Source organism: Cottoperca gobio, chromosome 12 (genome assembly GCF_900634415.1).
Source record: "Cottoperca gobio chromosome 12, fCotGob3.1, whole genome shotgun sequence".
NCBI lineage: Eukaryota > Metazoa > Chordata > Actinopteri > Perciformes > Bovichtidae > Cottoperca > Cottoperca gobio.
Window position 1 is genome coordinate 3,483,433 of NC_041366.1, and position 22,500 is coordinate 3,505,932.

The window sequence follows — 22,500 nt, forward strand, 5'->3', positions numbered from 1 at the left end:
TCTCTTTCTTCCTACCTTTCTCTCCTCTCCTTCTCACTTTTTCTGCTCTCATTTCTCCCTTTCTCTCCTCTCCTTCCTCACTTTTTCTGCTCTCATTTCTCCCTTTCTCTCCTCTCCTACCTCCCTTTCTCTGCTCTCATTTCTCCCTTTCTCTCCTCTCCTACCTCCCTTTCTCTCCTCTCCTTCCTCCCTTTCTCTGCTCTCCTTCCTCCCTTTATATCCTCTCCTGCCTTAATTTCTCTAATTGACCCTTTCTTCCTTTCCTCCATTCTTTTCTTGTCCCCCCTCTCTTTTTTCCTATACTTTCCTTTCTCCTCTCTGCTCCTCCTCTTCTACCTTTTCTCTTCTCACCTCCAATAATTTGTCTCCTCATCCCTTGTTTGTTTCCTCTTTTCTCTTTCTTGTCTTTCCTCCTTTTCTCCTCATATACCTTCCTTTTATTCTCCCTTATTTCCCTATATGCTATCCTCTCTTCTTTTCTTCTACCCTCTCCCTCCCTCCTTTTTCTTCTCCACTCTTCCCTCCTTTTCCAACCTCATCACCTTTCCTACTCCTTTCCTCCTCTCCTCTTCCACTGTCTTTTCTTCTCCACTTTCCACCTCTTTTCCATTATTTTCTCCTCTCCTCCCTCTTCCTTATCCCCTCACCTGTGTCCCTTCCTCTTCTCCTCTCCTAATGCTCTCTTTTGAGCACTCCTCCTTTCTTCCTCTCCTCCCCCCTCTTCCCTCCGCTCTTCATTCTTCTTCGTCTCCTCTGCAGGTTTGTTGACCAAGCAAGTGTCAGACAAAATTAAAAATGCTGTCTCTGCTTCTTTTCCTCAACCGGGTCAGTCTTTTTGGGTTCTATATTTTTACCCCCTGTACTTCTTTCCTCCCTCTCTCCCTATCTCCATCCCTCTCCCTCTCTCCATCCCTCCGTCTCTCCCTTCATTTCCCATGCAGTCTGGTTGGGTACAATGCTGGGAGCCAGCCAGCGCTGCAGACAGATGGTCCACTTATTAGATGTGCATCAGCCCTCCCTCCCCTTCCTGCAGCTCGCTTTTTAATCAAATTAAAGCCGAAAGAAGAGGAGAGAGAGGGGAGAGAGAGAGAGAGAGAGAGAGAGAGAGAGAGAGAGAGAGAGAGAGAGAGAGAGAGAGAGAGAGGTTTGGGAGGTCTGCTCGCTTGTTTTGGAGTCTATTATTTGTTTGAATAGGATGAATGATGACGATGTTAATATGAAATTTGGAGGACTGAATCACTGTCTGTAGTGACTGCCTGTTTCCCTCTCTCTCTCTCCCCCTCACTCTTTTTTTCTACATCTCTCTCTCTTTTTGTCAGTGTGATTTTATGTTTTTTTAAAGGGGAACTTCAGCAATTTTATACATGAAGATCAGTGCACTTGTCAGAGTTAGTATTACGCAGCCTGTGGTATAATAATAGAGACTGGTTCTGTATTACAGACTAATGCCAGGAGGTCAGAACTTTGGACGTCCAAACGTTCCAGGTGCACGCCGCCAGACGTACACTAAAAACATGGCTGACTGTGACAAATTGATGTTTCTTTCTTTGTTACTTTGCAGATTTGCAAGCTTGTTTGCAACCCTTGTTCATTTCAGAGATATGAATATTTTTGCTGTGCATGCTTCTCGCTTTGCACGGGTCTATAGCACTGAAAGCAAATCTTTCCTTTTGTACAAATGTACAAGGCTTCTGCCATAGAAACTTGTGCACTTGGTGTTTTTGAAAAGATGGCCAGTTTAATGAAAACGAGTGACATGAATGTACAATACTTGATAACTTTGTTCCAGTTTATAATGTGCAAAGGTCGGTAAACGTTGTATATTTCCTGATGTTTTGGATGATCGAGAAAGATGGATTTGCCGCAAGCAGGAACTCTTACTTTGAGTGACATTGAATTGTACTTTTTTCTTTTGTAGGAGTTTGGGAATTTTCAAGTTCCGAGTTGTCTGGAACTCGGGACATCTCAGCCTCTGCTATTTTAATTTTGACCATTCCTTTTTTTATTTTTTTATCTGTCTCTTGTGAGTCCCCCAAATTTACAGAAGTGCAATGCTAAATTGCTGGAGTACTCCTTTAACCCACACGTTGTCAAGTTTGCGGAGGTAAAACTAAAAGTGAGCCTACTGGAAATGTCCGTAATAATTCATAATGGCACAGAAAAACTGTGTGCACAACTACAGTACGAGAAGTGAAGTTGAATCAGGAAGTGGCTGTGTTTACTGTGATTATTTGAAGGAGAAATATCTCTTTAATCTCTGTGCCACCCTGGCTATAGACCGATCCAAAAATGTTAAAGCTTATTAAAACAACCAGCTAGAAATATCACAATCCTCCCTGGCAGACCTGCTCTGTACTTCTGTGTCTGCACACAAACCTGCATGTCAATCAGACTTACAATGGAGGCTCTGTGGCATGATAAAGTTTGCCTTTAATTTCCAAGGCACCATCTGACCAGTCTGAATTAAACTTTGTGATCATTTGCAAATAAACAGCTGAACAGCTCCTCACACAAAACTGTTGTTTTAACACAATTATATTTAGATAAAAGGCCACATTAAACAGGAGCAGCCAGTTGTCTGTGATTTCAGTAACAATGTGTGCCAGAAGAAAATTCAGACAAACACTCATTCCAATCAATACATTGGAGTTGTTTATGGCGCCTCCTATTGGCCAGTTTGAGTTTAAACATGCTTTCCTTTTAACATTTGTATGAAAATTAATCATGACGGCAACTGCACTTCTGATTTAATTTTATGAATCCAGTTCTGCTTCAACTTCATAAATATACATAGTATAAATAATGACATAACTAACCCATCGGCTGCTGACAGCACGTGTAGGGACGTTTGGTGTGTGAGTTAAAAACTGCTGATCAGGGATGGCATGGTGGTTGATGGCACCAGGCCAACACTTGTTGTTTTGGTAATCTAAAAAAAAAAATTATAAAATAGATGTAGTCAACACACAATACAATTTATTTCAATACAGGAATTTAATTAGAATTGTACAGAGTAAGAGAGGAGCAAATCTGCTTTTACTTGACTTCTATCACAAATAAGTAGAATTTGAACTTAAACTTTACTTTGAATTTATATAAATTACAGAACAAATATCTCATCACTCCAAATAGCTTACTTCACATATCTCCCAAAGAACAGAGGTGAGAATGAGGCAGCCAGAAAGAAGAGAAGAAAAGAAAGGTTGCATAAATTAGAAAAGAGAAAAGATGAGAGTGGGGAGAAGAAATGTCTATATTTGGAAAAGGTTTGCCGTCAGAGCCTTTGGCGTTGTCCTTATACAGCCTGTGTGTGTGTGTGTGTGTGTGTGTGTGTGTGTGTGTGTTTTGATAGAATGTCACAGGTGACCAAAATGAAAAGTGTAAAATATACATTATCAATTGCTTTAAAGTGGTTGCTTCCATATGCACATTTCAAACAGGCAAGGTTTAAATTTTTCAAATACGAACTCCAGTCCATTTTTAAACAAATTTGTCTGAAAATTATTAAATAAAATAAACTAGTATGTACTTAAAAATATTACTTTTTAAATGCTTTTGTTAAAAAATCAGTTTGGGAGAAATGTTGAAAATATATTCAATGAAATTCCATTAAAATAGAGATTCTAGTAAAAGTCAACTTTTCAAAGACAATGTTATCAGCTGCAACTCTAACTTTGGTAAGAGAACGCAAAATAAAACCAATAAAAAAGACTCCGACCAGGGACAGCTGAATACCAACATGTTGGCCTGGATGTATTTTGGAGGAGGAAACAAGAGGGGAAGGGAAAAAGGGAGGAAGAAGGAGACAGGAAGAAATGAGGAAGCAAGGTAAGAAAGGAGGAGAGTAAATAGGAAAGGAGGAAACAGGAGAGAGATGTGGAAACAAAAGGGGAAGAAACAATGAAAGAAGGAGAGAGTAGAGGAGAAACCTAAAGGGAGGAAACAAGGGAGGAGAGTAGGAAATATGAAAGGAGGAAACGAGAGCAAAGGAGGAAACAAGGGGGGAGAAGATGAAAAAGGGGATGAAAATAAAAGGAAGAAGAAGGAAAGGGGATGAACAAACAAGGGGGCAGAGGACTAAACACAGGGGGAGGAAACAAGGGAAGTAGTGAGGAATTAGGAAAGGACGAAACTAGAGGGTCAGGTGGACATGGGAGGGGGAAGGAGGTGATGAGAGGAAATGATGAAACAAGGTGAGGAAACAGAAACAGGAAGGAGGAGCAAACAAGGGGGCAGAGGAGTAAACACAGAGGGAGGAAACAAGGGAAGATGGGAGGAAATAGGAGAGGAGGAAACAAAAGAGGAGAAAACGAAGGGGAGGAAAGAAGGAAGGAGGAGATGAGAGGAAACAGGAGAGGAGTGGAGAATGAATGAGGGGAGGAAATACTAGGAGTAGAAAGGAGGAGAAAGATGGGAGGAGAGGAGTAAAAGAAGAGGAGTAAAAAGGAGGAGAGTGTGTTGAAAGAAGCGCGCGGGCTGAAAGCGGTGGAAAAAGTGAATATTCGGGTTCAAAGGCTGGCGGCGAACTGCAGCACCGCGCGAGGAGGGAGGGAGGGGGAGAAGGGATGACTTCCAGATTTACTGTGGAAAGTTGAAAGAGTGTCGGCGACCGTGCACGTGTCCGCGAACGCAAGTGTTCGCATGTGCGCGTGTGTTACGTTTCAATCTCTCTTTCCGTACATTTTCCGTGCGAGCGCGCAAGTGTGTGTGTGAGAGAGAGTAGGGCAGAGAGAGAGAGAGAGAGAGAGAAGGGGAGGGGCACTCCTCTCTCTCTCTCTGCCTACTTTGCATATTCCGCGTGCCTCGGCTCGGCCATATGGGAAAATGCAACTGAAGGAATTGTCGGCGGGGAAAAAAAACGCGCAGGCAGGAACACGCGAGCGGAGCGGCGAGAGTTTGAGATCATAACAGATCCAAGAAAAGTTAAAACAGGAGAGGAAAAAAGGAGAAAAGAGAAGGGGCGGGGGGAGCGTAATAAACCAAAACAGAGAGAGAAAGGGAGAGACACGCGGAGAGAGAAAAGGGAGAAATATAGTTTTTCTTCTTTCTGCGGAGGAGAGGAACGATGTATTGTGCGTACACCATCCCTGGGATGACAGGCAGCTCACTGATGTATTACTATAACGGCAAAGCGGTAAGACACACTCTTCCATCCCTTGTACTGTTTCTTTTTCTTCCTCAGCGAGGGTTTGGGGGAGAGATGGAGGAAGAGAGAGGGGGAAGAAAAGAGGAGAGAGAGAGACAGTGTGTGTGTGTGTGTGTGTGTGAGAGAGAGAGAGAGAGAGAGAGAGAGAGAGTGAGAGTGAGAGAGATAGAGAGAGAGAGAGAGAGAGAGAGAGAGAGAGAGAGAGGAGGTGTGAAGGTGAAGAGTGTCTCATTTTTTACGCACCAACTCAACAGCGCGTCGGGTCACCGCCGCGCGTCAAAGCGCGAAAGGACTGTGATTCTGTCGGGGTTTATTTTTGGAAAAGCAGCGATGCTGTTGTTTATTGGGGGACATACCGTGTGTGTGCGTGTGTGTGTGGAGCGGGGAAAAGTGACAGTAGCTGCTGCTGAGTGCCGTGCGATTTGGATAAATAGGTTGGACAGACTCTTCTAAAATGTGATGGTGTGTGTATGTGTGTGTGTGTGTGTGAGTGTGTGTGTGTGTGTGTGTGTGTGTGTGTGTGTGTGTGTGTGTGTGTGTGTGTGTGTGTGTGTGTGTGTGTGTGTGTCACACCTCAGGTATTAGAACTTGTGTATAAAAACAGAATAGAAATATAAAGAAATTACTGTTCTCCTGTATGTTTCCAGATTTATCTGGAAACAATCCGTTTGCAGCTTTATTTCTGTGGTTCTGTCTCTTATTAAAACACTTTTAAATGTACATGCAGCAAAATAACAGCCATAGTATTGAAATAGATTTGTTTTGTTCTGAGGCAGAATGACACACGTGTGGTTTTAGTTTTTTTTGGTTATGTGTTTCATTCAGTTTTTTTGGCCTCAATTTATGTTTGTAATATCTTATTATAGTGGTTATTTTACCCATAACCTCGAAAATGCATTTTAGGCAGAGATGTGAAATAAGCATGTCCTTAATTATTAGAGTTGTATTTAATATTGATCAGTGATATTAATTATGTTATTTCTTATCCATTTTCATGGCATTCAAATAATAAAAAGGCAGCAAATTCTGGAAAAGAAAAAGTTGGAGGTCTACCCATCTGTCTATTCTTAAAGATATAATACTCATAATTGGTCATTTTAATTTAAAATATATTAATGAGATCTACAGTGTCTCAGAAATAATAAAACACTGTCTGGATACAAATAGAAAAATACCTCTGAGAAAGTCTTCCACAGCAAGTATGAAGCTGTCTGACCTCCTGTGAACCGTTCTGTCTGTCTGTCTGTCTCCAGTAACCCCCCACCTGTAAAACACCAGCCACAGGGTGAAGTGATTTAGAGAGACGGGGGATGAAGTGAGAGGAACAGGGTGTAAAGTGAGGCGAGAGCGAATGAATTTCACAGTTTTTCTCGCTTCAACGCAGGAATGCGAGTCGCAGGTGTAAATGAAGATGGAAGGCTGGGATTTCCTACAGATCCACCTGTCAGTGAACAGTCTGTCGGCCTTTGTCTCACCTTTGACTCTTAATTGCGGCTTTATGAGTTTTAGAGAAAAGAAGGAGAACATAGAGAGGAGATGACGTGAGCACGGAGGGAAAATGACTCCAGGAATAATCATAAAAAATAAAACAACTGTGTCAAAATGTCTATTATAGACAATACTATTTTTTTAAATACTATTTTTAAATGAATACTAATATTAAATCTGAATTAGCACCTTACAGGCCTTCTGAGATTATTTATCAATGAGGTGCAAGACAGTGGCTTTGTCCACAAAATTAGATTTATGTAAACAGCAAGCAAGCGCACATTTAATCATTCTTTTCTTTATTTAAAAATTTGTATAATTAGAGTTTTATACAAAACGTTTTTAATGGTGCATTTTTTGCAGCATTTAAAATCTAAGACCGTCATTTCTCTTTAAATGTGATTTAATTCTTGGGGTTTAATTTATATATTTTGTATTCCTTATTGAATCTGATCTGTCTTTTATAGTTCCAGTATTTTTACATGTTTATTTTTGCAGACAAATACATGAAAATGTACTGATGTTTTGATTTACTTGACATGTTTATAGTCCTAACTTGTGTGGTGAACAGTAATCTGTGTTCAGAAGGTTTTGCAGCTGTAAACAGAAGCTCTGTTGTCTGAACGCTGCCACACCAACAGTCGGCTTCTGTCTACTTGGCGCCTGCTGTTGGTTCTCCGGCCTCCATCCGGCCACCGAGCGCTTCGGCACTATCGGCCATCGGCTATGGAGCCTTATGCTTTTTGTACCTGCTCTTCCTTGTAGTTTTAGGGCCTTCTTTGTATCTCGGCGGCTTCACTCAGGGCCGGAGCTCTTCAGCACGGCTATGCCACGGGGCTCGGCGTGGCACCGCTTTGTTAGGCTGCTGGCTGCTGGATGGCACATTGTGCCGACGGTCTTGATCTGGTGCCAAGCTCCTTTCCATCTTCACTTTACCCCCCTGTCTCACTCTGTCTGCCTGTGTCACAGCTTTTATACACCCGCCGTCCACAAACAGAAGGAGAAAACACACAAATAAGAGAAGCAGTTTATTAAGACATGTTGATTGTCTTCTTGCACCCTGTATTTGTGGCTGTTTGCTGGCATTAGCTGGCTGGGTCTGAGGTGTTTAGCTGTGGTTGTGTGAAAGCAGATCCTGGCTGTTTAGTGTGTTACTGACACAGAAGTGGAGCGGGTGGAAACTGGGGCAGAGTGGTCGTTGTTTGAGAGAAGAGACAGAAAGGCTCGGACAGATCTGCAGCAGGCAGCAAGCTGCGGCCCGGCGAGACCAAACAGTGAAGAGGCTGAATCGGGGCTTTGGTTTGGGGAGAGTGTGGGGGAGGGCGGAGGGGGAGAGAGGAGGGTGAGGGCCGAGGGTTGAGCTTCGGTTAGCGGCTGTCGGCTCGCTAACTTAAGCTCCAGCGGCTTAATGAGGCAGCAGAAAGCTCGGCTAAAACAAAAGGCCTCATTTAAAGCCGGGCCGGCCAGCCGGCTATTGTTATGCTAACACAGTGTTTGAATATTCAGTAAGTTTTAATTAGGAGGGCCCTGAAGCAGCCTGCCAAAATCCTGCAGTCCTCTCTCAATGTGCAGCTACAGGAAACACACTTTAAACACTTTCATCGGGTGATTCTGTTGCTCTGCCATTTAGTTTGCAAATGTGAGAAGATTTTAATTATTATTTTTTAATTCACAGTTTTTAAGTTAATGAACTCCAATTATAGTTGGATACAAAATATAATTTCTTATTCTTTTAAATGAATATAAAATAAAAATATTCATATGTTTTTTCAAATGTTTTTTTATGTTCGGTTATTACAAAGTATTGTACATTTAAATACATTTATAATTCCATTTGAAAGATTATTTTCTTTTAATTAAAATGTTTAGTCCTTTTCACTTCTGAACAGCAGAAGCTGCAAAACAACCAGTCGAGAGGAGGTCAAAGGTCAAGGCCGAATTCTCCTAATAAAATTAATGTGCAATAAAAATATTGATGTCATTTAAATTACTAATTTTATTTAGGTTTTTATAAATGTAGTGTTTTTTAATAATTTCATGTTTCATCATGGGAATAAAATCCTAAATTACACAAGTGTTTGGTAAAGCCAGTTTAATGATTCCTCATGGAAATATTGTAAAAATCTAGTGACAATAATAAAAGCACTTCATGCCTGCAGCAGGACATTTGCAAATGAGTGTGTTTCTGTGTGTTGACAGAAAGAGAAGGTGTGTGTTTGGCACTGCAATTTTTTTTCTTTACCTCGCCTTTTTTGTTTTGCATTCAAGTATGTGTGTTTTTCACACCTTCAAGTGCACTTTGTTCTGTATGAGGAGCAAAAACACGGTAAAGGCCCGTTTTAGTGTGTGTGTGTGTGTGTGTGTGTGTGTGTGTGTGTGTGTGTGTGGACATCCTGTGTGCTCAGTAGGCTGGAATTAGAGCACAGCGTGTTATGCAATTATAACTTTATAAATAGATGCATCGTGTGTGTGTCTGTGTGTGTGTGCGTGCGTGCGTGCATGTGTGTGTGTGTATGTGTGTGTGTGTGTGTGTTTGTGTGTGTGCAGGCCTGTATATCCATCTGCTTCAGTTAATCTGTTCGAACAACTACAAAAAAAGACACACTATTATTGCTTGTTTGTGTATTTTCGTGTAAGTGTGTGTGCGCACATGTCCTTCTTTTGTGTACAAGCATACACTTTTAACTGTTTTTTAATGTGTGTGTTTGTGTGTATGTGTGTGTTTGAATTTGTAAGAGTGTGTTTTTGTGTTTAAACATATTCCTTCATATTTTCGTTTCTAGTATTTATTTTTATAAATGCTGAAAACATGTGCGTCTTTCTTTGATGAATGTGTGTTTGTGGTTTGTCTCTGTACACCAGATTAAATCACGTCTGTGTATGTTTCAGTTTTTGATTGTCTGTAATGTACGTGTGTGTGTGTGTGTGTGTGTGTGTGTGTACGCACAGTGTGTGTTGTTAAATAGGCTGTTACCTCTCTTCATATTAGGATGAAAACATCCCATTAACATTGAACACATCTGTTTGTGTATTATGTATTCCTCTCAAAATCAGTGTGTTTCTGAGTGCTTTCATGCATCTCCTGTATACTATGATAAACACAGTAATGCTTAATAAATGTGTGTGTGTGCATAGTTCTGCCCTGTCAGTGGGGTCATACAGTCTCCAGTGACTTTAAGGGTTGTGTGTGTGCGTGTGTGTGTGTGTGTGTGTGTGTGTGTGTGTGTGTGTGTGTGTGTGTGTGTGTGTGTGTGTGTGTTGTCCGGCCGGTTAAAGCCTGACACATTATTCAGGCTTAAACCTAATCCTTCTGCATCAGATTATCTGACACTGATGCCACTGATACACACACTGATACACAAAGAACCGCTGATACATACTCTCACATACACACACACACACACACACACACACACACACACACACACACACACACACACACACAGTGCTGTTTTTACACACTAAAAACAGTTTTTATTAAACAGGAAGTAATTAAAATGAAATGACATAGTGATGCGTTAACTGACCTTCTTTAGGTTATGCTAGTGTCTCTTACAGCGTGATGCTTTCAAACGTCCCTCTGATCATTACTGTTTGTTTGTTGATACATTTGTGTTTTTCTGCATTCCTAGTTCTGATAATAGGTCAGTTCTTTTAGTCAGTTATCAAGATACAATATGTAATTTCTTAAAATATGTTGAGAATTTTATCAGACTATGTAAAATATCATATAATTTCATTTTGATTTCTGGCAAAAAAAAAAATTTTTTGATATAAAACAGAGAAAAGCAGATCTATATTTAAGAGGCTGACATTTATGCATGAAATGAAAATTAACGATTAATCGATCATCAAAATATTTATTATTATTAGTCAATAGACTAATCGTTGCAGCTCTGAACCATATGAAAAGCTGAAACATTCTTAATTTATACATTTGTTATGTGGATTACAGTATGTTTTGTGGACATATAATGTTTCTTTAATTGCAATATTCATATAAGTCACAGAAAGACGAGTCTCTCTCTCACCATTTCTCTATATTCCTGCTCTCCATTACTAATGTAGGGACAGCGTAATTAGCAGGTCATTAGTGATGTCCTAGCTGTCACATGTTTGAAATAGAAATGTCAGAGTGGCTGATGGAGAGCTGATGTGTTGCTGATAATGACACGTTTTCTTGTTTAATCTTGCATAAAGGCGTGAGATGACTTTAATTCATTTGTACGTGCTTTGTATATTTTTTAGATGTAGTTTGGTTCTGCTTCATCTGCTGCAAGTTTCTGTATGATATTAAGCCCTATTTTATGTTATTTATTATGTGTGGTTTGAGGTCGGGGTTAGTGCAAGTTCAAACGTGGCTGTGAGATGTAAATGATGCGTAATGTTATTGGTTATCAGAGTTTTATGGAACCTGACGTTTACCTGCAGTGAAAAGAGACGCAGGGACCTGAGAGTAGCACACAGCCTGTTTGATTAAAGGCCTTCTATTGTCTTGCAATTGAACTTTCATCAGGTTTTATTTTTCTTTCTGTCAGAATTAGTCAAATTTGCCAGCAGCCGATCAGAAGCATCTTCAGTTACTTAACGTACACACCTTCATGAAGAGAGGGCTCGTCCCACCCAAAAACTCTTGTCCTACTTAAAATATCTACTTTTTTTCTTACAATATATATATAGATAAATACATACAATGTCAATCAAAAACGCACATGTAATTCAAGGTGGACCTAAAAAATACCTTCAAATTAGTAAGTAAAAGATAAGTTAAGAAAATAATGTAGCATGTGCTGTAAATAAAATACAGAATGTGATTGAACATGTATTCCACTGCACAATGATTATGTCTACAGCATAGAGCTTGTAATCACAAGAAGCAAGATGTTGAAATAAATACTTCTAGTTGGTCCAGAGCTGACTTTAGTTGGTGTGTGGTAACCTGCCTGCGTTTGACCTGCATTGTTATTCATCTCTGATACATGATTTACAGTACACACTCTTTACATGTATTGCATCACATTAACCTTTATGGCCAGCGTTAATGTGCCTGAATGCAACTGGAAATTGTCAAAAACAATGTACATAAACAGGATCTGCTCTATTTCCTTGACAATATTCAGGTTGTGTAACAGAGACTGGTCACTTTTTCTCTCTCTGTTTTACTAAACCCTTGGCTTTAATGTGCAAATTTGCAGCTGCCAAAGTGATGTGCATGCATATCAACACACACACGCACACACACACACACACACACACACACACACACACACACACACACACACACAGACACACACACACACACACTCACATACACACATACATAGTCAAACAGTGAGTCATCAGTGTGTGTTTCCCATAAGGGAAGGTGGACTCTAGCGGAGCAGAATGGCTCGGCATTCTTAGGATAGCTGGGTATTTCCACCCTGACCCGTCCGTGGGAAGAGACGCTCTATGTCTTTCTCTGAGTCGCAGGTTTGATTCCCGGTGTCTGAGTGAGTGCCTGCCAGCCCGATCAAACCTCCGAACATCAAGGTCAGCCAGCAGATGGGGACAGGCAGCGGCAGCAGTAGATGACGGTTCATGAATGTGGTTAGCTGTAAATCCACACACATCATCACGGTACAGAGGCCTTTTAGCTGCATGTGCAGTAACAAGCCATCTGGCGGCCATATTGGACGTCTAGAGTCCAAATGGTGTCAGGGAGTGTGACCTGCTGATTGGCTGTTTTTGGTTTCCTTCTTTTTCGATTGGAAGCTGATCATTTCATTAGTGATAAAACTGACTCGATAATGTTGTTAGTGAGCACATCTGATTAGCTTGTTCGACGATGTATTCTAAGCTAATGCTAGCTACCCTGTGAAGGAGGTTATTACAGTAAAACCACTGGCCCGATTTGAATGAAAATGAAAGGAAGGTTGTAGCGTGGGCTAATGAACAACCAATTGAATTGTGTAGTTGTAACACACTTTCTATATTTAATTGAAGAAAAGTCTCATCACTGTTGATATTTAGTTAGCGGCTGAGCTTTGCACAATGTGTTGGAGCAATCTAGAAAATTGGACCTCTTCCCTTTTGGAGACATTTTGGATCAACTCAACAGCTGTGGCTCGGTGTTGTGATCCTGTGTCTGACACCACCCTTATATAGTTGCTCACGAACTCATGAACTGAGGCTGATGGATATTGTAGTTTTTAAAGAAAGCTTCACATTGCAATCTGCGGATAAAACTAACAAAACAAAAAAAGACTTGGCATTAAAACATGGCAATTAATTATCCAAGACACACATTTCTGTACTCATCATTTACTCCAGCGGCTACTTTTGCTAATTTGCTCCTTTTGAAATGCACTTGAGTAATGTTAAATGTCATTCTGGCTTTAGTTTGAATGAATGGAAAATAAATTGAGCATCAGTAGTTTCTGTGACATCATTCTATAAATCAACACTACTTTGTGGATGCTGCTGCGATTACACTACTGTTATTCAATTTGAGCTACATTAGCTGGTGGAATAAAAACCTTTGAAGAAAGGGATTTATGTAACCTGAATGTGAAACTCTTGATACTAAGAAGTAAGGATGTGTTTGCAGCACAGGATTTATTCAGTGCTTTGGTTCGAGTTTTACTCACTCAGCTTCAATTTCATAAAACATAACAAACCCCCCCCCCGCTGGGGTTTTATGTCCCGTACTGTTGTAAAACAGTCTGTGCTACATTATCACTTCAGCTCTTATTTCTTTGTGCTGTGATTGTATGTCCTTCATGGTTTTTGTGTGTATTTGGTTTGTCTGCTGTCGCTCAGACCTTCACTCCTGTTACTGTTAGTGGTGATTGTCAATGGCTGATTTGCTGTTTTCTGTGTGTGTAAAGCCCATTCTCATATGTACTAAGCACAAGCTTCACAGCAAAAGGCAAGCTTAAGTAACTAAACATTTTTGGCGAGAGAATAAAGAAAAGTTCTGTGTGTGTGTGTGTGTGTGTGTGTGTGTGTGTGTGTGTGTGTGTGTGTGTGTGTGTGTGTGCGTGTGTGTGTGTGTGTGTGTGTGTGTGTGTGTGTGTGTGTATGACACCACTCTAAACCAGGACTGACACACTTATTCACAGTAGAACCCCCCCTACACATACACACACACACACACACACACACACACACAGACACACACACACACGCACACACACACACACACACACACACACACACACACACACACACACACATACAACCTACCAAGTCTTCATTATCAAAGTGGAAAATGGGGCTGTTATTGTTTTGTTAAGCATGTGTGTGAGTGTTTGTGTGTGTTTGTGTGTTTTAGTGGGTCAGTCATGCTGTGGTGAGCTGTTAGGGAGGCTGCATGGACTCGCTGATTAACACTGGACAGCTGTCACACTTTAAACAACAACGAGACAACAAAACTGAAACCCAACGCAGCACAGTAGAGCTGAATGGCAGCTCTGTTAGCAGTTTAGCTTCAGTGGCAGTGACAGCTTATGTGAGGATCACACAATTCAGGGCTCAGTCAGAGAGGTGGATGAGCGTTTGGTGGTTTTGATGCTGGTTCAGGTGTGTGCACTTTAAAGTCACTGATTCAGTGGACATTTTCTATAGATTCTTTTTTACAACGACTTGGCACACGGAAGTGACATTGTATTAATTACTGTACGTTTCTTGTCAAATCTTTTCTTAAAAAAAAAATATTCTGACACTGAAATGAAACTAGGGCTAATATAATCCATTAATCGAGTAATTGTTGGAGTTTGTTTGGTCTTAGTCATTTTTTTAATGCTTTTGTTCATGCTGAATGACTTATTTCCAACAAACCTATGAACACATCGTCTCTGCTAAACACAAGCTTAAAGTGGTGCTTCTGCAGGATCCTTTGTAGAGAAACTCTGTCCTTTAAATAAACTCATCGATTAGTCGACCAAATCAATCAATGTTCGTCGACTAAGCATTCCTTTAGTCAAAGACAGCCCTAAGTGAAACACAGGAATGTGTGAAAGTGAAAGAAGCCGACATCCATTTTCATTGTCAGTTATCTGCCAACAGGGTTGTGTAGTAACGGATTACATGTAATCAGGATTACGTAATCAGATTACAAAGAAATACATAGCTATAATCAACCCAGATTACATTTGAAAAAGTGCACAGTCAGATTAAAGTTACATTGTCAGGGTTTACTTGATTTCATTTGTGGATATTGTCTTTAAAATATGGCCATTTAAAAATATAACAAAAACCTTTTTTTCATGATAACCGAGGCTATTCATTCTTCAAAAATTGGCGTTGGACATTCTCAGCCATGTGCTCCACTTTGTGGCGGGGAAAAGAACGGTGTTGAGTCAAGATGGAAGGTTGAAGCGATGCATTGGAAAGTATTTCAGATGTTTGAAGAGAAAGAAAAACATTTTTGGAACTTAAACTTTGTGTCTGCATCCATTTCTTTGTCTAAAGATTTCAATGATTTGATCCAATTGAATCAATTGAAATCATATCATATTAAATTTGTTTGATAATACAAATTACATTACTAATTACAAACAGTGCCATGTCATTTGTTTTCAGTAACTGACTACAGGACAGAGTGTGCTGTACAGTCTGTAAAGCCTCCGACACAAATTTGTAATTTGTGAATATTTATATAAACATAATTTGATTGATTGATTAAATTCATTTGAACCATCCCTGTCTACCAACAGTTATTGAAAGACCTGAACCACCTGAATGCAAAACATTGTGTAGATTAAGTCTTACAACCTCACAACAGCAACCTGTTCTGTATGATAATTTGATTAATTGTTTTACAGCATTTTGTTTCCCTTCACATTTCTTTAAGTGAAGTGGGCTAGTATCGGTGTAGAATAGGCCTTCATGCACGCACATGTTCACAGTGCTTGCTGGTATTCCACGCTGAGAGGACCGTTGGTTTGAGGCCCATTTTTTCCTGCGCTGGCACTGCCAGGCTGCATGCAAATAGGTCACACACACACACACACACACACACGCACATGCACACGCACACACACACACACACACACACACACACACACACACACACACACACAACAACACAGCCGTACAAACAGTTTTGGGTTCCATCCTGCTGTTACTGTGCTCGACTCTGCATTCTCTTTTTTTCCTTTCTTTATTTGACAGAGGACAGTGCTGTAACCACTCTGCTACCACGTTGCACCAGATGAAGCTTTTTAAACCTTCAAACATCTATCATGTATCTATCTATCTTTAGAGCCCTATGAAAACCATTTAAATGTTTTCCAGATTCCGTTTGATTTTTTCCCAAATTCCGTATTTTGTGTTTTAATTAGTCAGGATTCTGTTGTTTGTTTTACTATTTAAGCACATATTGTCATCAGAAAGAGGGTATCATCATGTGGTCCATCCATCCATCCATTCATTCATTCATCTATCCATCCCTCTATCCATCATCCATCCATCCCTCCATCCATCCATCATCCATCCATCCATTCATCTATCCATCCCTCCATCCATCATCCATCCATCCCTCCATCCATCATCCATCCATCCCTCCATCCATCCATCCATCCAAGAAAAGCTTGTACATGTGATCAGGCATCTGGTCGACATGACGCTGTCTGTTTTCACTCTCAATCCATCTACATTTGTTTTATGCTGCTGTTTGTACTCAAATGCATTTCCAGCCAGCAGCATCACCGCTCTCTCTCTCTCTCTCTTACACACACACGCACACACACACCATCAATATCAGCCATGATGATAGATGCTACCCAGCTTCCATACGGTGCTTGTTTTCAATAAGGGGGTTATACCTGGGCATAGAAGAAAGAAAGAAAGAAAGAAAGAAAGAAAGAAAGAAAGACAGAAAGACAGAAAGAAAGAAAGGCTCAAAGACAACAAAGAGAAATAAAGGAACGACCTAAAGAAAGAACAAACAGAAAAGAATCCTGCAGCTCCGGAGTGCTGAAGTAATCAGCTCTTTGATCTCGCTCCTTTATTATTCCAGTGTGGGCCAAATAATGTAGTCCTGATTGTGTTGCTGGCAACCAGCGAGCTTCCATATGTTCGCTATTAGAGGCTCTTACAGGCTGCGTCTCCACACTGCTGCTGAAAAACGGCTTCTTCTGTGGTGGTTTTTGAGGGGGTCATAGGTTCAGACAGGGAATTAATATCTGAATTTGTTTCTTTGATTACTGTCAGTATTTATGATCTGAAGAGTGGTGTGGAAATGTAGAAAAGGGAAAGCGGTAAAAAGATGATTTCAAAATGCTGTACAGTGTAGCACTGAATGCGTTTGGTTGTGTGTTCGAGTGGGATGCACTAAGTCGCCTTGGGCAAGCATCTGCCAAATGAACACATTGTAATTAACTGTGATAGGCAGCTGCAATCGCGGTGAGCACAAAGTTTACATTGGACATGGTTTAAGTAGATGTGTGTAACTGAACACATCACTTAGCATTTCTTTAACTTGCTAAAGATTGTCCATGAACAGTCTCCACCACCATCAGAAAACACACTGACCAATCACAGGTCTTGATCTCCACGTGTTATCTCCATAGTCCCCGTAGCACCTATGTGTAGTTACATTTTGTAGGAGGTGCACAGCGGCTACAGCCTTAATCCCTTAATACATAAATCCTCCGTCTCCGTGAGCCTGATTGGCCCACTACCACAGCAGCTACGACCCATACAGTCTGTGGTGTGAAGTCGAGTGTTTGGAGTTGGAAGTTCAGCGTGCCGAGATGCCACCAAAGCGTTCAAAAGTATGGCTAATAGTACACACCTGTGTATGAAATGCATAAAGATTATTTCAGGAATATCTGAGTTTACGAGTATTTGTGTAAAAAACATTCGGATGTAGAGGAGTGGTGGTGCCATTTTACTCTGCTGAACACTTTCATTCACATGATGGGTATCGAATGAAGCACAAAGAAAAGGAATTGAATGAAGTACTATTGGTATTCGTATTACGTTAAGGGTACTGGTGAGGGTACTGGTGTCTTTTTAAATGATACCTAGCCCTTCCAATATTTGCCCATGACCATTTATCCTGAAAACTTGATGTTAAAATCTACGATCCTGCTCCTCAGAGGAGAGGTCAGGAGTCCATCCCCAGGGGACCCAACTTTACAATTCAAGCTTTGCTACTGGTAAGCTACTAAAAACAGCTAAATTGTCAGCAGGTTGTGTGTCCTGTCCACTACAGTGTATGCTGTATTTTGTCTCTTTTTATACATTATTTTCCAGTCACAGACATATGAGTAAAAAAGGTTATTGCAGACAGTTTTCAGGCCCAGTGTAAACTGGACCAGAGCGCAGTGAGTCAGTCTACACAGGAGGCCGATACTTTAATTCTTATTAACATTGTTATGGCTCATCAGAACTGAACGAGATCTTAAGGTGGGCTTGATTTACACTGTCAGGTTCTTGGAAGAACCTCTGAAGCCGTAACATCTCTGGAGAATTAGAGCATCAAGCGCTCTGCATCCTCTGGCTTCTATTTACTGATTTAATGTTTCTCTTTGCTCCCAAATATTTTGAACATCAGCTTGAATTTTATTATTTGTGATTTTGAACTGCGATCAAACAGAAGTAAATTCTTTCAAACTGGTGCATTGTGATAAAGCTTTGCAGAAAAGGATGCGCACATTTAGATCAGACGATACAAACAACTTTCCCGCTGACCGACTGTGTCCCATCTGTGGGACACTGAGGACTCTGTTTGCATTTGTGATTTTATTGTGTTTAATCCTTTCCTTCTCATGTTTTCGGCCAATTAGATTTAAAAGTATTTTTATATGTTGTTGTTTATAGCTGACGCGTGACATTCAAAATAAATGTCCATGCAGAAAGATAGACTTAACTTTCATGATTTATTCAGCAAAATAGTTCACTTTTGTACATTGGGTGAGAAAACAAGTGTCTCTGAAGCAGGTTTCTGACATTGACATGGAAATTCTCTTAACTTCCTGCACATTCAAGATACTGCAGTCAGCGTAGCCTGCAGTCTTCAGGTTCTACATGGACATGGTATGAAGATGATATTAAGAGATCCGGAGATGTAATGCTGCTGCTGCTGCGCTGGTCTAATGGCTGCACAGCCTCTCTCAACAGGAAGAGGTCAAAGGGTTCAAATCCCTGCAAGCCAAAATGAGGAAGAGGAAGGATTAAGTGTGTTAATGTATATGTTTAATGCTTTAATGCTCTCTTTTCGAAATGTAGCTGTGTTCTGCTTTTACTGGAAATAATGAAAAGAACCAGGAGGACAGGTGTATTTTTACTGAGCCGGACATGTTTTCATGCGACTGATTCAAACTGAAAATGTTTCTGACCCTGAAACTCAACATCAGCGGTTGAAGCTCAGTCTTCTCAAGTTAGAATATTGAACTGGCTGAAAACACTTTCAACCATAATTCTAAGAACATGGATTCTGTCAAAGTAACAGTAGATTTACAACTTGTTGCTGTCTTCTGTTTTATATCTACTTTTAAATATTGATATATCTGGTAGCTTGTAAGTTACAGCGGAGGAAATATCATAACACATGACCTGACTAAAGCTCAGACAGATGTGCAGCCGCATTAGAAACTGATAAGTAACAAGAAACAGATGAGACTTTAGTAAGAATTTAGTAAATACAAAATAGCTTTTATATTTTCATTTGCATTAACTTGAAAAACTGAAATTGTTTTAATCAAATTTGTCGCGATCACTTCTTCTAATGATTTTATTTTATAAGCTCCAGTTAGTTTTTTAAGTTTATCAGATACAACTACATAGTTTGTTTACCTGACATTCCTAAAACTACAGTTTAGTTTTATCTCATCAACTACAGTTTTATCTCATCAACTACAGTTTTATCTCATCAACTACAGTTTAGTTTTATCTTATAAACTACAGTTTAGTTTTATCTTATAAACTACAGTTTAGTTTTATCTTATAAACTACAGTTTAGTTTTTACACTGTTTTCTGTTTGGTTTCAAGTACAATTGAGTTTTTATCTAATAAGCTCTGGTTTGGTCTGATCTGATAAATGCATGTTGTCACCTGAATCAGCAGGTGAACAGTCGGCAGCCATCTTAGTGTTTGGTTTGTTTTGGGTTGACGCGTGTGCCGGATGCTCCGGTTGCTATGTTACGTTGCTGTGGTGAATGAGACCCGGGCGCCCGTCGCCAGCTTGCATCGCCGTGGAAACGGGATAACTGTGACCCAGCATCCCGCCAGCAGCAGCGCTTGCTGCTCCCCACTCTCCGTCTGCACCCTCTTAAATAATTAACATGCCACGGCAGCCATCTTAGCTTTTGGCTCAGTTTAGGTGCCTGCCGGCGTGTTGCCTCAGCAACGGGGTCCCTGCGACCCAGCGCTCTGGTGACGCTGGTCGTGTTGTCAGGCTCCAACTTTCTGAGTCGGAATCTACAAATCTGATTGAAATAGCATGGCAGCCATCTTAGAGGAGGTGAAGACAAACCTGGATGCACACACACACACACACACACACACACACACACACACACACACACACACACACACACACACACACACACACACACAGAGCCATCCAAACTGTACCCACATGTTTTAAATAACATTTGGCACAACACAGTAAGAATATTTGGAGAATATAATTTTCTATAAGCGTATGTGTGTTCCATTTTTCCCCATCTGTCAGTATTTTGCAGCAGAGTTTGTTGTTTACTGCAGCTCAGCAGGCCGGATGTCCTGTGTGTATCCAAGGTGACGCACACGTGTTCGGCTTATGACCTTCATCATGACTGTATGTGTCATCAGTTTAATTTATTTACACAGTAATTATTTATTTATGAAGCTTAATTTGGGAGTGTGAACGACCGCCAAGTTACAAAAGATCAAACAGAAAAACTACATGAAAATTAAACACATAATATAATAATATAGAGACATTTCTGCTCCAGGAGCTTTTATACTTTAGTTCATCTCAGGTGAAAACAATGTAAGAGTTCTTTTTTCTTTAATCTGATAAATAAAAACAGAGATGACCATAAATCAACTTTCAAAACTATCATCCTCTAACTCTTTGAAAAGAAAAAGAAAACCATAAATATTCATGGAAATTATTTAAACTTACAAGATGTGTGCTACGAGTGCAGCCACACACACTTGCTGCCTCCTACACTCTTGTTCTCACCCTGACAGCTTGGCTGCCGCAGAGAGCAGAGGTCTCATTGGCCGCGTGCCCTGCTACGGGCGTTTTGATTGGCTGTCGGGCCGGCTGCCATCATGCCATCTGAGAGAACATGTTTGTGTATGTGTGTGTGTGACGAGTGTGTTTATCACGGTGGCAGCAAACAACCAATCAAAAACACTCTCCATTCTCTATGTCTATGTTTCTTTTTCTACTTCTTTTTCACATGATACAGACCAGCAGGTGATGTTATTTGGATTTATTTGTCTTTGTAGAAATGAAACCTGGCTCTGGTTCTTAGAGCAGTGGCTTCCAACCTGAGGGTCGGGGCCCTCCAAGGGGCCCCCAGACAAACCTACACTAGTTGCACAAGTTGATCAAAGGGATAAGAAAGGGAAAACTGTCTGAGAAGTTTTAAACTGGTGGTACCATGGGGTTAGGGTTAGATGTCTTACTGGAGTTGTTTTCAGTTCGGTGTGATGGTTTGTTTGTCTGTCAGCAAGTTTACAGAACATTTACTGGCCACATTTTTATGAAACTTAGTGGAAGGGTGTAGCATGGACCAAGGAAGAACCCATTGCATTTTGGAGCGGATCCAAATCACAGAGCAGATACACTCACCATTGTTCACTAATGGAAACATCCCTGGCTACAGGTATCCTTCTAGTTTTCTGTACAGTGTAAAGAAAAGTCCACTATGTGCTAATTCTCTTGGATTCGCTAAATCATCAATATGGAAGACAAGAAACCAGATCAGGGTTCAAGTGTCCTGGGAGTCATAGTTCGAAGGCACAAATCAGGATAGAACTGAATTATGTGGAGTCTTTGGTGGTGTATTGTTCAAGGCAAAATAAATCCTCCAAATCAAACGTCAAATTGTGTGTGTCCCTCGAGAACAACAGATGCGTATTCCATCCTATAGGCAGGGCAACATTGTTTGTCTGTCTTTCCAAAACAGTAAGGGGGTTAAAGCCCTGCTCAAGGGCATCCCAGGTAGAGCCGTGTTGTCCAGTCGCATCACAGGGTTGGCAGTTCAGTCCTCAGTCTGTACACTGATGGTTAGACCAGTACCTTGCATGGGGGCTTGCTCCCACACGAGCCCCTGACTTTAACAGATCTTCATAAATACAGTAGATGGACACACAGCCTGTGTGTGTTCGTGGGATAGTCTGTGTGTGTGAATCTTTGATGGCCTCTAAAAGTCCCATAGAAATGTTCTCTCTCTCTGTGTCTCTCTGTAACTTAGAGAGTCTTGTTAATTACTACATCAATTGATTATTTATAAAAGCACTTAATGAACTGTCAGACAGCCAACTGGCTGAAGACCAACTCCTTACCTCTGCCGTGTGTTCGTCTCATGTCGTCTCTCTTCCTCTTGTCTACCTTCCTGTTGTCTCCTGCAACAAACAAGATGCTTGCTTTCTTTCTTTCTCAGTTGCTCCCAGGAGCCTGTATATAGAGATCAAACAGTGCAGGGTATGGGTTCAAATTACTGATCAACCCAGCACCTGCCCTGCGATTGTGTCCTTGAGCAAGACACTGAATCCTCATCAGCTGCAGGTAGTTCAAACCTTTGACCTCCAACACCATGAGGAAAGTGGCAGGAAGGCAAAAGTACCCAATTATCCTTTGGGAATCACACGTTTCTGTGTGTCTTCATCTGTTTCCGGCCAAACAGGAACAGACATGTTGGATAGAGAGACGATT

General features: G+C 40.7%; 1 protein-coding gene across 3 annotated transcripts in view; it reads left to right on the forward strand.

Moving 5' to 3' along the window:
* The window catches only part of tcf4 (transcription factor 4), a 121,231-nt gene that overhangs the window by 49,200 nt on the left and 49,531 nt on the right, over positions 1-22,500 (forward strand). Inside the window, exon 1 of one of the 3 annotated variants that reach the window (XM_029445535.1) lies at positions 4,363-5,134. The exons of the other annotated variants lie outside the window; for them this stretch is intronic. Within the exon in view, the coding sequence (XP_029301395.1) occupies positions 5,066-5,134 (69 nt within the window). The 5' untranslated portion in view covers positions 4,363-5,065. Of the gene's footprint in view, positions 1-4,362; positions 5,135-22,500 lie in introns of those variants that run through there. 3 annotated transcript variants of the gene reach the window in all.